This window comes from Pelodiscus sinensis, chromosome 2 (assembly GCF_049634645.1).
Source record: "Pelodiscus sinensis isolate JC-2024 chromosome 2, ASM4963464v1, whole genome shotgun sequence".
Classification (NCBI taxonomy): Eukaryota; Metazoa; Chordata; order Testudines; family Trionychidae; genus Pelodiscus; species Pelodiscus sinensis.
Window position 1 is genome coordinate 196,761,245 of NC_134712.1, and position 16,578 is coordinate 196,777,822.

The window sequence follows — 16,578 nt, forward strand, 5'->3', positions numbered from 1 at the left end:
AACTATACAGCTCTGAAAACCAGATGTAACTGAAATAAGCTGTCTTGTATAATTAAAGAGGTATGTGTCCGTGTGTGGGGAGGGAGGACTAGCCACCAAGTGCTAAGAAATACATTCTTCACAATTAGGCTTTGATTTTGCAAGGTCACACACACATGCTTGGCTTTAAGTACATGATGCATAGTCCCATTGAAATAGTGGTGATGGGAAGATCTTGTTCTTAAAAGATGTCTACTTCAATTCTGAACACAAACTGTTGAGAGCAGCATCTGAAAGTGGGGCTGAAATAAAGAAGGGAAGAGGGAAATCTCTAGGACAGTAGTAAGCCTTTAATGGGTGAGGCTTACTGGTTCTCATTAATGGGTAGGAGCTGAAGCAGTCCCTGTATGCAGCAGGCCCAACTTGGGTGCACTGCAGGCAGTAGTGCTCCAGTTGTCGGGAGCAACCCTTGTCCATGGGCATGTCCTCCTTTTAAACACTTCACAGGTTAAGCAGTAACCAGTTAAATGGAATTTTATATCCCTATTCTCAACCAGAGGTATGTGTACCAAATAGGGTTGCCAGGTGTCCAGTTTTGAATCAGACAGTTCAGTATTTGAGCTTTCTGTCTGGGAAACAAATTGAGAAAATATAAATGTCCGGTATTTTCTAAATAAGATGTAATGTAGATTGTGATGTAATGTCAAGTGTGTGCTAGGGTTGCCAGGTGTCCGGCATTCTACCGGACAGTCCAGTATTTGTGCTCTCTGTCCGATAAAAAAACCAGAAAATACCGGACACGTGCAATGTCCAGTATTTTCTGATTTTTCTGGCTGTGCACTGGACGGAAGCTTGGCATGGGCCAGGGGAGCAGCTGGAAGGAGGCGCCACGATTGGTGCTAGGAGCCTGTGATTGCTCAGAAGCCTGGCAGGGGCGGGGCTCCCAGCCACTCCTCCTACCCCCGCCAGGCTTCTGTGCAATCACAGGTTCCCAGCGCAGATCGGCTCCCAGCGCAGATCGTGGCCCTGCCTCCCAGTCTGGGAGTCCCATCTGGGAGGCGGGGCCGCAATCATCGCTCTGGGCGCATCAGAAGCCCAGAAACCTAGCGGGGGTGAAGGGGGAGTGGCTGGGAGGCAGAGCGCGATTGGCGCTGGGAGTTCTCTACAATCATTTCAGCAGGATAAAAAGGAGTTCTTCTAAATTCTTCTATAGCCTTACTTTAAGAAGAATAGAAAACAATGAAAATAGCATGCACATTTGCACAATTACTTCTAAGCCTCTTTACATAGAGATGGTGTAGGATGAAGACTGTTTATAATAAAGTTAAGTATTAAACATAGCATGTGTGTTCATGGCAGTGTATTTTTTTTTTTTTGCTCGACAAATTTTTAGCCCGCGTGTTCGGTATTTTTGGGGAGACCATCTGGCAACCCTAAGTGTTTCTGGCATTTTTGATGAATCTATCTGGCAACCCTAGTACCAAAGGTCTTCCAGGGGTGCATCAATTCATCTAGATCTTTGTCTAATTTGACAACAGGCTACATAAAAAGCACTGACTAGCAAATAGGGATGGTAAAAGGTTTCCCGGTTATCCAGTAAGCATTAGTGAGGTCGGAGAGAGCAGCTCAACACCCCAAGGTGCAGTGGAACAGCCTGTCATCAGTGTCTGGGTGGGGTTGGCTGGGCAAGAGCAGCTCCCCTTCTGTGGTCTGGCTGGCAGGACTCCTGCCAGTGGGACCCACCAGCCCTCCATGATTAACAGATTAAATGTTTAAAATTATATTGTTTAATCAATTCACTTTTTACTGGGTATTTACATCCCTATTAAGGAAGTCAGTACAACTAACATTTCATACAATTCATTTCACAGGGAAGGTTGCATGTACAACCCACTGAGCCAATGAACCAATCAGCGAGTGAAGCCCGTTCCAGCGGGCCAATGATTGGGCTTGGGCGCCATCTTTAATTCAGGCATCGGGACGCGGGACGCCTTCTCCGCTCAGGCCTGCTTGAACGTTCTGCCCACATTACAAATGGAGGCAGTTGTGGCTCTCGTGATAAGGAGCGTGCCGGCTCCGTTTGGGGCGGTGCTAAGTGAGAGCCTCGCAGCGGTTATAGAAACCCTCGACTCTGAGTCTGAGTGGAAGCGCATGCGCGGCCCGCGTTGCTCGGAGGGGAGGGGAGAAAAGAGAGTAGTGTGTAGCTCCGCCCCCTTTTGCTCCTGAGGTTTCAATGACTTCCCCCTGCTGAGCCTGGGGGCGGGGCAGTCACTTCCTCCCTCCCGGGTCCGAGTCCAGCCGCTGCCCCTGGCCTGCCCTCCTCCTCAGCATGCGCAGCCCACCGGCCCTCCCCGAGGACATCGCCAGCCTCCTGGCAGGTAACCCGGGAGGGGCTCCCGCGAGTTGGGGGGGGAGGGTTTGAGGTGGAGGTGAAGTGTCGGGGCATTGGGGGGGGGGGGGGGGGGCTTCAGTTGCATCTCAGGGAAGGAAGAGTCATTCTGCATTGGTTAGATTCGTTGACTGGATAGATTGATTCGTTTCTGTATGTGCTTGTCACTACCTACTCCCAGGGTCGTGTGTGCGTCGGGGTGAGTGTTGGTGATTGGAAGGGGAGAGTAAAGGACATGGTGGGCGTCCGTGGTGGTAATGATCAGTGATGTCAAAAATGTTTTTTTTCATTAGTAAGATTTTTAAAAACCCTTTACCCCAAGGGGCTTGTGCTGCTTCTGCAATTAGTGTCTCATTTAATGACGAACAGGTCACTCTTTGTTTCTGAATTGTTTCCTTCCCAAATATTTTTTCTGTTTTTAAAAGTTCCCCAGCAGGATCTGTTTACAATTCACTTTTTTATTTGTTTTATAAAAGGAGTGTAATCAAATTATTTGTGTTCTATTTCAGTACATCTGAAATGAGGAAGAACAGGTCTGCTTCTTACTTCCTCTGTCTCACACACAATATATACTGTGTATACTTATTCACGATTTTTTCCATTGTTGTTACACATTGTTTGCTTAGATTATGCTTACAATTAATATTCAGACAACAAGCACACGGATACATCTCTTCCCACTTTCTGTCTTGCAACAGCTCCATAAGGTGCTTTCATTTATTTTGGAGAGTGAAACTGGGTGTGAGAACATCCTTCACTCTTCATGCTAGTCTTGTGTCTGGCCTCTTTACTGGTACTAACAGTTCGTTAGCTCTGTTGGTTCTAGGACCTGAAGAAATCTGCGAAAGCTCAAAATCTGTCTTTGGACACCTCTACCACCACCAAATTGATGTAACTTATGTCATTCAGGAGTATGAACAAGTCTCCCCTGCTTTGTGCTATCCATACTGGTGTGATGATGGCAAGAGATGATCTTATGTTCACATAACTTATGCTTGTTGCTGAGGTGGAATTCGGGCCGTCTTAGCAGGTGGTGGGGTAACCCCCCATTCTGCTCCGAAGCCCCACTCTGCCTCTTCCCACCTCTAATCTGTCCCCCTCTGCCACCATTGTACCCCTTCCCTGAAGTTCCTTCTCCCAAGCTAGGCAATGTGGGGAATTACAGGGGAGCTTGGTATGTAGTGACAGCAAGGGTTGGGTCATCGCACTTCCTACGGCAGCAGAAGCTGCAGGAAGCAGAGCGATTCAGTAGCTTGCTCCTCTCTTCTGCCATCTCCCAGACAGGTCACTCTGTTTCCCTGTGGCAGTGGGAAGCAGAGTGCCCTTTTCGCTCCCGCAAGTGATGAGGGCTGAAGGGAGCAGGGGGGCCCAACCCCTGCTACTGCCCCATGCCAGGCTGCATAGGTAATCCCCTAGGCTTCCTTGGGCCTTATAGGACAACATCAGTATGGGGGACTATCCCATCCATAGAACGGTTGGGGCAGCCACCATAGGCTCCCCGGGGCAGCCACCCCAAACTGTCCCATTGATGGGTGGAGTAATTTTGCTGAGGGGAGAGCTCACTGGACATGCTACAGCAGTGGAGTTGTGTCAATGTAGCACAGTAGTATAGATTTGCCCTTTGTCACCAAAGGAAGTTGGTCCAATAAAACATGTTACTTCACCCTTCTTTTCTCTCCGGGGATACTAGCAGTGGTGTAAACATCTGTCCGCCAATTGAGGACTTATATTGGAATGAATTGATAGTAAAACTGATCATTACTGACCCTGTTTGTATCCTAACCAGTTAGTTGAATGGTACCTCATCCAAATCTCTTGAGGAACATGGTTGGTCTGGAGCAGGCATGTCAAACTTGAAGCCTACTGAGGGCCACACAAATGAAAACTGATAGCTTTCAGGGCCACCAAAGAAAATGTACTTTCAGAAAGTTGTAATTATTTATTATTATAAATTATGTTTTAGGTGTATTTTTATAATTTTTCAGGTCTTGTTTTAATATAATACAATAATTTGATGTGTAAAATTGTTATTTGCCCATATAAAATAATTTTTAATTTAAATATAAATGTAAGGTACTTTTTAATTTTTTATGAGATACATAATTTGTTTTGTTGAAATAAAAACAAGTATAGACCATGGTTAATCAAATAGAATAGGCTTCTGTAAAAATTTCAGATACTTTGTAAGTTTGAGATTTTGCATAAACATATAATCATGCAATTGCAAAAAATTGACACATTTATTGATATAAAATTGATATGCATTTTGTGATTTTATTTGGGAATAAATACATAAAAAACAAAATGTTATCAAAATCTCCTCCTCCTCTCCCCCAGTTCCAGGCACTCCTATACCACCGTTCTAACCCACTCCCCCAGAGCCCCTCCCCTGCTCTAACCCAATGCCTCATCCCTCCCTCAGAGCCAGGCACTCCCCCACTCTAACCCAATGCCTCCCCCAGAGCCAGGCACTCCCAGCCTCCCCAACCTAATGCCTGCGTCCCGGAGCCATCACCACATATTTCTTTCTCAGGCCCTGGGGTGGCGTGAGCACAGCAGTCAGCTTTGAGCAGGTACTTGATGCCTGTGCAGAGTGGCAGCCAGCTGTGAGCATGTGCTGGACCGCCCAGCGCAGAGCGACCTAGCCGGCCGTGAGCAGTCTCTGAAGCATCGTGCGCAGAGTGGCCTGGCCAGCTGTGAGCACATGCTGGGTGCCGTGCGCAGAGCGCTATAAGCAATTACTGTGATGCCATGTGCAGAGCGACCAGTTGGCCGGCTGTGATCTGCACTTGGCCACGTGCTCCGAACGGCCAATGGGCCGCACTTTATTCTTTTATAAAAATGTAGTGGCGGGCCACAAAAAAATTTTGATCAGGCTGCATGTGGCCCGCCAGAGGCCTGTTTGATATGCCTGGTCTAGAGGTCCCTTTTGGTACTTTAAAGAGGCCCCAAAACTAATAAAACAAAAATTGTAGTTCATGGGAAAATATAGTCCTAGCTCATCTGGCTTAATTTAAATGTTACTATGTCGGTGCGTCACATAGTTGCAATAAAACGTGGGAGTTATTGTGGTGTGGCTATGCAGATGTTTATATTTATATGGATGATTAAGTGTGATGAATTAACTACTAAAATACATTGTCTGCAGCACAGCCCTCCTCAGATCCCAGCAGCCATGGGAGCTGTGGGAAGGCTTCAGGAATGTGCTGGTTACAGGGATGTGCTGCCTGCTGCTTCCTGCAGCTCCCACTAGCTGGGAATGGCAAACCATGGCCACATGGAGCTGTGGGGGCCATGCCTAGAAACCATCAACAACAGCAAAATGTCTTGCAGTCCACCAGCTGATTGATAGGCTGTGAGCCAAAAGATTGTCAACCCCTAGCTGGGGGCAAAAGTTAATAGTACTGCCCTCTCAGTGATCTGTGTGGCCAAATGGCAAGAATCACCTCAGGCCACCCTTTCCCTCAGAGCTGCTTGGTCCAATGGCCAGAATTAATATAACTGACCTCTCTTTGAGGACTGTGTGGAGTAGTGGCCAGGGTGGAAGCGTGGTAGGCGGACCTAGGCCCTCACTGATCCACAAGATCCCAGCTCAGGGCCTTAGACGTGGCAAGTGTGCTCCACACTGGCTCAGCAGGGGGATCCATCCAAAATACACTAACATCATCCACCAAAATGACTAGTCTCCCTGTACTACTTCCTACCCTGGTCCTGGGCAATGGTTTTGGCATCTCCAAGTTCTTGGTCTCCTCAGCCTGCGTGGCTCTCAGCCGCTGCATAACTCCTTGAGCATTGGGGATGTGAAAGGTTAACCGCTATGTATCACCCTTAACAGGTGATACTTACTGGTCCTGGTTAACCATTAACTGGTGGGGACTGGAGCAGCTTCCTGAGTGCCATGTGCAGGGGGCTGCTCCAGCTCTGCAGAGGCCCTGCTGTGGACAGGGTCTGCCTTTAGTGAGGGTGAGTGTCTGCTCCTGCTAAGCTGGAGTGCCTCCCTATGCCCACTTTAATTGGTTAACCATTTAAATAGGATTTTACATCACTATTGGGCATCTGCAGGAGCTGGGCGTTCACCTTGGCAAAGCATCCCTTGTTTCCCTCACTCAGGGCCTGAGCCGTTCCCAGGGAAACACCATGAAATCCATCTTCCTTCTTCAGCAGTTCACCCTGGATGAGCTGGGCTTCTCCCTTTTATACATGGGCTCCAGCTGGAGCATGCCCAGCAGGACTGAAGGGGCGTGGCCTCTTCAGTCCAAAGGTTGGAATTAACACTTGTGGTACCACTGTGGGACAAGTATGCCCTGTCTTACCAATAGTTCATACAGTCATATACAAACAAGTTGTGTTAAAAGTTATTTAGATTGCAAAGTTGATAGCTGAACACTTTGAACATTAGAGAATACTAGAGCTGAAGTTGCACCATCTCCTCCCCCATACACCCCAGTGTGTGCTGTATGGTATTGTCTCTGTTCATATAAACATACTATTTTTTCCCATAGGACACTAGCCTCGTTCTCTATGCTGGCTAAATGGTACACTGAGGTTTTTTACATGTTTTGGGTAATGGGGATTTTAGTCAGGGAAGAAAATTATTCTTTTTCAGTTTTGAAGAGATCTTATTTTTCCCATGCATTGCATAAGTGATCTGTGTCTCATACTAATGATGATCAGGATTAGAATAAGCAGTGTAAGTACCTATTAAAAAGTAACAAAGAAGACTTTATGAAATATTTGTTGGATACTACATTGCAAACCTCTGTAATTGTAGAAGTAATTAACAGTGCCAGATTAACTCTTTTGTGGCCCCGAGGTTATTAGATTTTGCAGGGCCCCCAAGACCATGGTGTGGGACCAAATTCAGGTGTTCAAAATGCAGGAAGGGGCTGTAGGTTGAGACAAGGGGCTGGATGCAGGAGGAGGTGAGGGATCTGACTATGGATATGGGCTCTGGGCTGGGGCTGGGGATATGGCACTTGGGGTGCAGGAGGGTGCTTCAGGCTCCAAAGGAAGGGGCATGTCTGACATACTCTCTTCCGTCCCTATCCTAAACCAAAACTCAGAGTAATTTTTGTACATTAGTTTTAAAACATAAACATCCATACTATTATTTATTGTAATATTTCATTTCAGGTTGATATTGCTGAAATTAATGTTCACAGAAGAAGAATCACAGGGTTATATGCATGTCTAACTAAACTGGAAGCTTTTAATATGTCTTTAAATAGTACTAGAATTGGGGACAAGAAACAGTGAGGTAAAAAGCCCTGTACAAGCATTCCTGGTAAGAAATAGCCTCCAGTGCTTTGAAACATTGTTCAATTGTGTCTGCCATAAATTTGAGAATAAGTGTCATATGGGTGATAAAAATGGCATAGGCTATTTTTTATACACTCATTACTCTCACTCTGCGTTAATTGAAAAAGACAAACTGTCTTTCTCATCTGACTGAGTTTACGTTTCTTTTCTAATCATATGTCATCAAACTACAATAGATGCAATATAATGTGGCATATTGTGTAAATCTTAGGTTAATCCTTAAGATTGTTTACTGTAGCTCATTTGGAATCATGCTGTAAGCTGATCTTACTTCGTATTAGTGTGCTGCTTTTCAAGACCTCCTTAATATTTTAGAGCCTATCTTCAGTCATCTCTGAGGAGTGTGGGATGTGGAGGAGGAAATGTTTCAGTATCCATATGGTGAGATTAGAACTTTGTCCTGAATATAATTTATTTGATGTGTCCTAGGTGTTTGATTTCAATTGAGGATCTGAGCAATTTAGGTGTGCTTTTGCTCTGTAAATCATGAGGGGAATTGCAGGGTTGTTTATTTTATCAATATATTCATTTTATGTTGGCAGTAATAAAGAAAGATGTTTTTTTTACTGTGGTTTAAGATACAACTGGACTGCCCATAAAAAAATTCTATGTGGCAAAGAAAGGTTTAAATACTTGTAAATTTATACCAATGCACTGTTTTTGGCTAGCTGTCTTACAGTTTCAAGGCTGTCTTAATTTTCCTTTTGCAACACATATATTGTTTCTATATAAATACTGATGTTAACCAAAACATGACAAGTAGCATGATCAGTGTGACCCAATATTTATGTAGCGAATTCTGGGAAGAAATTTTCCACACCATCCAACAGCCTTCCTTTTGAGGGAAAAGAGCAAATGTTGCATGCTTTGTAGTTCATGATATATAGCACAAATGGACAGGCAGCTACAGAGTATGTTGCCTGACAGGAAATATGTTTAAAGATAATGTATCAGTAGATTTCTGTGCAAATTTTGAAGTCAGCTTGCTTAAACTGCTTCCTAAAATTAGACCCACTATTACTAAGAGATACTTAGCTGTTCATCTGAAGCTGGTCATACTTCCAAAGTATATTTCCGGTAATATGCTTACTTCAAGGTCAGCAAAAAGTTACTCCATTTAATAATAGTCAGTGCAAACAGCTATGATGGGTTTGAAATATTGATAAAACACTGTACCATTGCAGAGCTGCAAACTCGTTGCATGTTCAGACATGATTTTTTTTGTGATTTGTATATTTTTATATTTTTTCTTGTTTTTATACAGTTTTCTTAGCTGAATCTCAAAAAACTTTGTGTGTAGTCTTCGTGCACAAGAATAATCCTACTAGCCTCATAGAACTCGACAGATGGCACTGACTGCTCAAATGAACGAGGTTTTCAAGGAGTGGGCCTTTTGTTTGTATTTTTTCCCCAAAAACTGAAAAATCCCAAAAGTAGTCTGTGTAGACGCTGAAATATGGCAATGCCCAAATGCTTGCTGAATGTTTATGTTGACAATTGCAAACAAAAATAACTCTTATTTAAACGTGTCTACTCAAGGTATAAATATAAACACAAATGTCAACATTTTAATTGGTTATATCTAATGGCGATTCAGTTTTAAACTAAATAAACCATTTGATTAATTACAAATGAGCTAGACTGTACCACATTTTAGTCCTCTGAACCTTCTCTATCAGTTTGTAGTCTTTATTGACAGAATCATTTTACGAGTCAGATCTTATCAGCTAGATCTGTCAGTTCTATATCTACCATTCACATCAGCATACAAATAATTTTTCTCTGGAGTATTTCAACAAAGTTAAGATAGTTTGTTTTGCTACTGTTTATATTTAATTATTTCAGGGCTTGTATGTTAACTATTTTTAGGTAACTTAGTGATGTGGAATAGTTTCTCTGTCTATTCATCATTGTAATTATAGTGTTAAATATATAAACTGTCAGCAGAGGAACTCTGGCTTTTCTTGCTGCAGAAATATGGATTAGATAGCATGTGCACACTTCTTACTCTCTAGTCTGTCATGGTGTGATGGAAGCAATTAGAACGTGTGACAATAATGACTGAAAAGTACCTATGTCTCACAATCACTGACAAATTATAACAGTTTCTCTTGGAAAACAGGGTTTAAAGTTGCATTCTCACTGTGTGAATTAAACTGGCTGTTTTAAAAAGAAAATTGGATAAATAGCAATGTAATCATGTACAAAGACAAGGAATTCCCACATGTCAGCAGTAGTTAAATCCAGGACCTTTATATTCTCATTGCATATTCTCTAATACTTTTAACTCAAGCATCTTTTAAGTCAGTGGTTTTCAAAGTGTGGTATTGCGGATGGGCTGCAGGCTCTGGGCTTACACCTCCCCCTCAGCAGGGAGCCCTGCCACATCCTGAGGTTGGAGCACCAGTGCCAGTTTCTTGCTTTAAGGAGAGGAAGAGCCAGTTTTGAAGGGGATGGAGCAGATCCACGTGCTGCTGCTGCTTTCCTGTCCCCTAGCTGGGGAATGGCAGTGCAGGAAACTGCTCACCAGGAGGCTTTCCCTGCACTCCCAATGCCCAGACCCACACACCCTCCCTCCTGCCCAGAACCCCCACCCCAGCCTGCTCCTGCACCCAGTGGGGCCGACAGCCTCTGTGGGCCCTGGGGCAAAGGAGGGCTGAATCTACACCCAGGGGGCAGGGCCGAGGGACATCAGTCCTTTAGTGCCACCTGGAGTGTGGCGCTGGATCCTACCCAGCCTTCAAAGCCATGCGGAATGGTGCTCTGGCACTCCAGCGGCAATTCAAAGGAATGCATAGAAATATAAACAGCAGTAACTGGAAGAGATGAGCTTAGATTTCCAGGCTTCCTGGATACCAGCCCAGAGCACTTTATTCTAGACCAGAGGTTCCCAAACTTTTTGACACAGGGACCAGTAAATTCATTCACGACTTTTCGGAGGACCGGTAACATTCATTTGCATATTCATTAAGCAAATGACAAATATGCAAATATGTTGTTTTTGGTTCTCCCAAAACCCCCAGGGCCAGCTTTAGCAAAGCTTTTGATATGGCCATCCGCAACATTCTTACCAGCAAGTTAAGAGAATATGGATTGGAAAACTGGCCTGTAATCCAATAAAACCCTGCACCACTACATCGTGTATTGAAAAGTGGTTCATTTATTTTCAGAAAGCTGACACCATCTTTGGAATTTTTTTATCCCTATTCTCATTCCGGATGGTGAATTCACCAAGTTCTCTCCATTCTGACACATTGCAGTGCCTTTAAACCTCGCTGTCAGCAGTGGGGATATTTAAAAGACACTGCTTTTACATTTTTATTCAGGATCTGCATGCACCCTGAACTGTCCCACTCCCCGCTGGCCGATTCTCCCCCCCCCCCCCCTCAGGCCAGCCCCGCTGTCCCCCCCAGCCCTGGAAAGCCCCGCCAGCTCTCCTGGAAAGCCCTGCTGCCCCCGCCATCCCTGCTTCCGCTGGCTGGTTCCCCAGCCAGCCCTGCGATCTCCCCCAGCCAACCTCACTGCCACTGCCAGCCAGTTCTCGCCCTCCCTCCCCCCGTGATCTCCCCTGGCCAGACCCACTTCTCCCGCCCCCCCGGCCAGCCATGCTTCTGCCAGCCATTCCCCCCCCACCCATAATCTTCCCTGGCCTGCCCCACTGCTCCCGCCCTCCCCGGCCAGCCCTGCTTCTGCCAGCCGGTTCCCCCGCAATCTCCCCTGGCCAGCCCCACTGCTCCCGCCCTCCTCTCCCCCCCCGCCCGGCCAGCCCTGCTTCTGCCGGCCGGTTCCCCTCCCTATCTCCCCCGGGCAGCTCCTCTGCCCTGACCCTACGGGCCATATCTAACCCCTCTTCCTCCTTCCACAGCCAGCAATAAGAGCTCACCTGATAACCCTCACTGTGCCTCTGCTGGGAGCCTGAAACATATGGCTGCATCCACCCAGCCTGGCTGAGGGCTTGGGGAACCCAGCACTGCACAGGCATCTGGGAGCCCTGGCAGCCACGTTGGACCCTGGTATTTTTTTCCCGCAGCCCAATACCGGGCTGCAGCCCATAGTTTGGGAAATGCTGCTCTAGACTGCTAGTGTTCAGCAGAAGAGTATATCTCTTGTGTCTGTGTCGCATTGCCTGTCTTTGTGGAGCTGTGCAACAAAGGAAGATTTGACCAAAATGCAGAATATTCTATTTAATCGTGAGAGAGTGTGCCTCACCCACTTCTTCTGTCTTTTGTTGGACCAAACTCTGTAGATGTGAGAGCCAATTTCTTCTGGTCTGGGAGATGTACTCAGAACATCAGAGCTAAAAGGTGGAATAAATTGTTTTGCGCAAGTAGCTAACACATAACAGTACTTACAGTAAACAGTGTGTTGCAGCTTGTATGTAGCTATGAGACTGAGTACATTTCTCAGAAATGAAAAAGCTCTTTGTTAGCTTGAAAGCTTGTCTTTCACCAACGGAAGTTAGTTCAATAAAAGATATTACCTCATCCACCTTGCTTCTTTAATATCCTGGGACCAACACAGCTACCACAACACTGCAAACATAATCATGGATAGCTGAAAGGTCTGAGTATGGGTTAACTTTTTAAATATGCTATAGTGTGATACTGGCACGGGACTTGAGCGTGTATAAGGTTTTTGCCTTAACATCCTAGTAGAGCAGAGGTTCTCAAAGACTGGTCCATGACCAGTTGTCCGTGACCATCTTGCAGGTCGACTGCAGGCTCAGGACTTGCTGCCCCTTCTTGCAGTGAGGAGCCTATGCTGGTGCTCCAGCCCTGCTTCCCCACCTACATAGTTAGAACATCACCTTCTGGTGGGGTTGGGGAGCCCCAGGCCTCGTGAGCCAGATACAGAGAAAGCGACTCCTCCTGTTGCTGCCCCCTCTAGTCCCGGTTGGGGGAATGGCAGCGCAGGAAAGTGCTTGTTGGAGGCTTTCCCCACTGCTCCCATTGGCCAGAATCAGCAGGGGGCAGTTCCTGGAAGCACTGGGGTGCACGGAGCCAGCTAAGTACCCCCTAGCCCACCATGCTCAAACCCTGCATCTCCATTGCCCTCTCACACTGAGACCTCATACCCCCCACCCTGCTCCTGCACTCTCCCTGCTGCCCAGAACTCGCAATTCCACAACCTGCCCAGACTCCCCACCCTCAGCCCACTTCTGCACCCTACCTCCCAGCTGGATTCCCCAGCCTCAGCACTGTGGAGGGTGGGTGCTGGAGGCAGCAACATTTCTCCCTGGGGGCAGAGTGTGAGTGGAGCCATGCAGTTTGGGAAGGCAATGTCTTTTCCCCCTTATACCACCTGCTGCCCCTACACCCTGACACAGGCTCCAGCAGCTTGCTGTGATGCCGGGCTCCTGGCCCCACCAGCTCTGCCACGGCTGACGTGACACTCCTGGCTCTGCCAGATCTGTCCCACTGCCGGGGCTTCCAGCACCATTGTGCCTGACTGCTGCCCCACCACTGGTACTCTGGGTTGCAGGGCTCCTGGCCACTGGTCCCCCTGCAGCCAGGTTGGCTGGCTCCCTGCTTCCACAGGGCTGCTGCCTCTGGCTTTCCACCAGGATTAGGGCTGGCTTTAGGACTCAGCTTTAGGACTGGGCAAACTGGGCTCATGTCCAGGGCACTGTAGCCAGAGGGTGAGGGGCTACTGGGCATGGGTGTTGCTAGGCAAAGTGGGTGAAGGGCAGTATGGCAGGGTATGCTGGACGCACAGGACTGAGATTGGAGGCACAGGTAGGAGGAAAGTATAGGTGTTGGGATGAAGGGGACACTGTGCAGAGGCTGGGGCAAAGGGGACACAATACAGGGGTTAGGGGTAAAGAGAGCACAGGATAGGGGTGCCAGGGTTGGGGAGCCCAAGGGTGTCAGGGGAAATGGGGTGTGCTGTGCTCACAAGGGTCAGGGGTACCAAAACACAAGTTCGCCCAGGGCATCATTTTCCCTAAGGCCAGCCCTGACCAGGGCAACTTGGTCCAGCAACATCCATGGTCCTTCTGGACTGTGGATGTTGCCGGACCAAGGAGTCCTGGTTTAGAGAGTTTCAGCCTATAGAGGGATTTGGAATTTTTGTTTTGCACTTGAGCAGAACATTTGTTTGTCAGCTCTGCCCACAAATATCAACAGCAATAGTAAAGGAAGACACGTATTTGGTAAGATACTGTGGGCACTTGTGCCATATAGTTGAGATGACTCTTTTGTAGCTCCTCTGAATGAAACTCGATTTTTCTTCTGTGCATAGGATGAACAATGATGTAAGGTGAATAGTATCTACTGTGGGTTACTTTATCTGAAGCTAGCTACCTTGCAAGCCTTCAGGAAGGAGAGAGCTGTTATCCCCTTGGGAAAGCTCTTCCCTCCATGTCATTGCTGTAATGAACAAACCGCAGATTTGTCACAATTTCATTGACTTTTGCAAAATCTTAACAATGAGAATATAGGTTGCACATTGCTTTTGCATTGTTAGGAGATTGCAAGCTGTATTTTCATCTTTGTTTTCACATTCTTCTAAGTTCCTCTAAAAAGGATGTATTATGTCTACAGTACGGACATTCGTTCCCAACAAAGTTGGAGGTACACTGCATAGCCTGTCAGCGGATCTCAAGCAGTGGCTTACGGGCCCGCATGCAGCCCAGTTAGCACACAGCTGCAGCCCAGCTCAGCTTTATTCTAAAGGTTGTCCCATGTGGCAGGGTCTGTGTTCCTGGCTGCCCTACGCCAGCCCAGTGGGGTCGGGGCTGCTGGCCCACCCTGCACGGCAGGGATCTGAGGTCAGGGCAGCCACCTGGACCCAAGATGTACAGGCAAGCAGTCTGGCCATACAAACTCGGGAGAGGAGATCTGGCCCCACAATCTCTAGGGAGAGGGTCTGGCCCTGCAAGCTCTGGGGAGGGGATCCAGTGAAACTGTGTGGTGGGGGTTTAGGGCAATTGGCCAGCTCCCCATGGCAGGATCCACTGCTGCCCTGCTTCCTGAAGCCCATAATGATAAATAAGTTGAGAACCACTGTAAGACAAAAGTGGTATTTGTTGTTCTGTAATTATAACACACATTTGACAGATAAGAAGTGACTTGGATGATGGTATTTTTGCTTGGGTTTGGAATTCAATAAAGAGTATGGTGGTCTGCAGAGTTTAGTTGGTGGTTCCAAAGGCCTACTGCTGTAATGAATCCAATGAGGGTTTAAAGGTTACAATGTAAACATCACTTTCTGTTTACAAAAGTGACCAGCGACACTGGGCCGTTGCATATTGCTTTTTAAATAGAACTTCAAAGCTGCTGACATGTGGCCTGAGTAAATCTATAGAAGGCAAAGGGTCCACCAAACCCATTTCTTCCTTTCCCTGCACACAGCAGAACCTTTGGGATTTGATTCAGAGAATTTCTGAACACTTGCTGCTCCTGTTTGAAGTCATTGGATATTATGTTGATGCTTTAAATGGAACAGGATCAGGCCCTTTGACTGCATGGGAATCTACCTCAGGACAGCATCCCAATTGTACTTCAGAAGAAGAGGTGCAGCCTCCTTGGAGCTTCTGAATGGGTCCAGATTCTAGGGCAAAGTGATGCTAACATTTTTATGGTTGAGCCTGGGGGAGTTGCAACTACAGTAACTCATTGGGTTTTTGTGTCTGCCCTTGTGCAGAAGGAGCATTTCAGGAGTAAGACTTCAGCTACTCTGAAGGCTGCTCTGGTACATGAGATGGATAGGGCTATTAACCTCTTGGGGAAAAAAACACTTGTTTAGACATCCAAAAACCTTACAGATTCAAGATTTTGCCGCATAGTATTCTAATCTAAATCTCCAAAAATGCGGTGGCTATATTTGTTTTCTAGTGACAAAACTACTTTTTTCAACAATAATTTTTTGTCTTAATTTATTCTGCTATAGCACAAAATGCAAAGTGCATCATGCTCAGTTAAATTTTCATTATGAAGAAAGTTTAAAATAGGGAATTAAATACTGAAGCTAGGGAATTTAAATGCAATGTCTTTATTTTAAAATAATGAAGCAGAATATTTGCTTTATATTCTGTAACTAACTCTCCTACAGACTAAAACTGCTCCAATCTTAACCTTACTTTGTGCGAACCAACATAAGGGTATTGAAACAGTGAGTACTCACTCTATCATCTTATGGGCTAAATTCTTACTTCACTTGCATGCAGTACTATTCATTTAAGTGGAGTTGCATATGAATGGGAGATTGGGGAGAATTTGACCGTCTTTGTGCATATTGAAAATATGCAAAGTTTTTAACATAACTGCTGTTTGAATTTAGTAATTTTCAGATAAGACATAGACATACCAATTTAGGTGTGATATTAATAGCTTTTCCATGGTAACTATGGTTATGGAAATCTGTGAAATCAAATCTGAGCATCAAAACCACAGTAAGCCCTTTCATTGACATTCCTTTATATCCACAAGTCACATATATTATGGCTGTTGGGTTGGAATACCATGTGAGGTAATTTTTAGTTTGGAGCCTTATATTGGTTGAACTTGCTAACCTGACAACAGTGTAGTTGGAGTTGGTGCTGCTACATGTAAGTGTTTGGAATGCTGCTAGTTAAGTTGCATTGAAAGTTCAGATTATCTAGTTCTGGTACAATTAAAAATGAGACTTTTGAGCCCAATTATGCAGGAGTAGGGATACCCACTGAAGTAGACTGGGAGCTTTACCCAAGGAAAGATGGAAGGATTAGGTCTATTAAAGTCAGTATGTAAATAAAATACAGTTTTTTTCAATATGAAATAAGATATTCATTTTGAGACTAAAAGAATAGGGAAATAAATATTAATTTTTAAATTATCAAGCCTCCTTGATTGGAGTGGGAAAAAATTCTCATACAACAAAGCAATATTGCTTTTAAACAGTTCATTTCTAAA

The 16,578-nt window shown here is 45.7% G+C and overlaps 1 protein-coding gene across 1 annotated transcript in view; it reads left to right on the plus strand.

The window, feature by feature from the left end:
- Nucleotides 1–2,064: 2,064 nt before the first annotated feature.
- Nucleotides 2,065–16,578, plus strand: part of SKAP2 (src kinase associated phosphoprotein 2) — a 158,691-nt gene continuing 144,177 nt past the window's right edge. Inside the window, exon 1 of the mRNA XM_075922173.1 lies at nucleotides 2,065–2,357. Coding sequence (XP_075778288.1) covers nucleotides 2,309–2,357 — 49 coding nt within the window. The 5' untranslated portion in view covers nucleotides 2,065–2,308. The remainder of the gene's footprint in view (nucleotides 2,358–16,578) is intronic.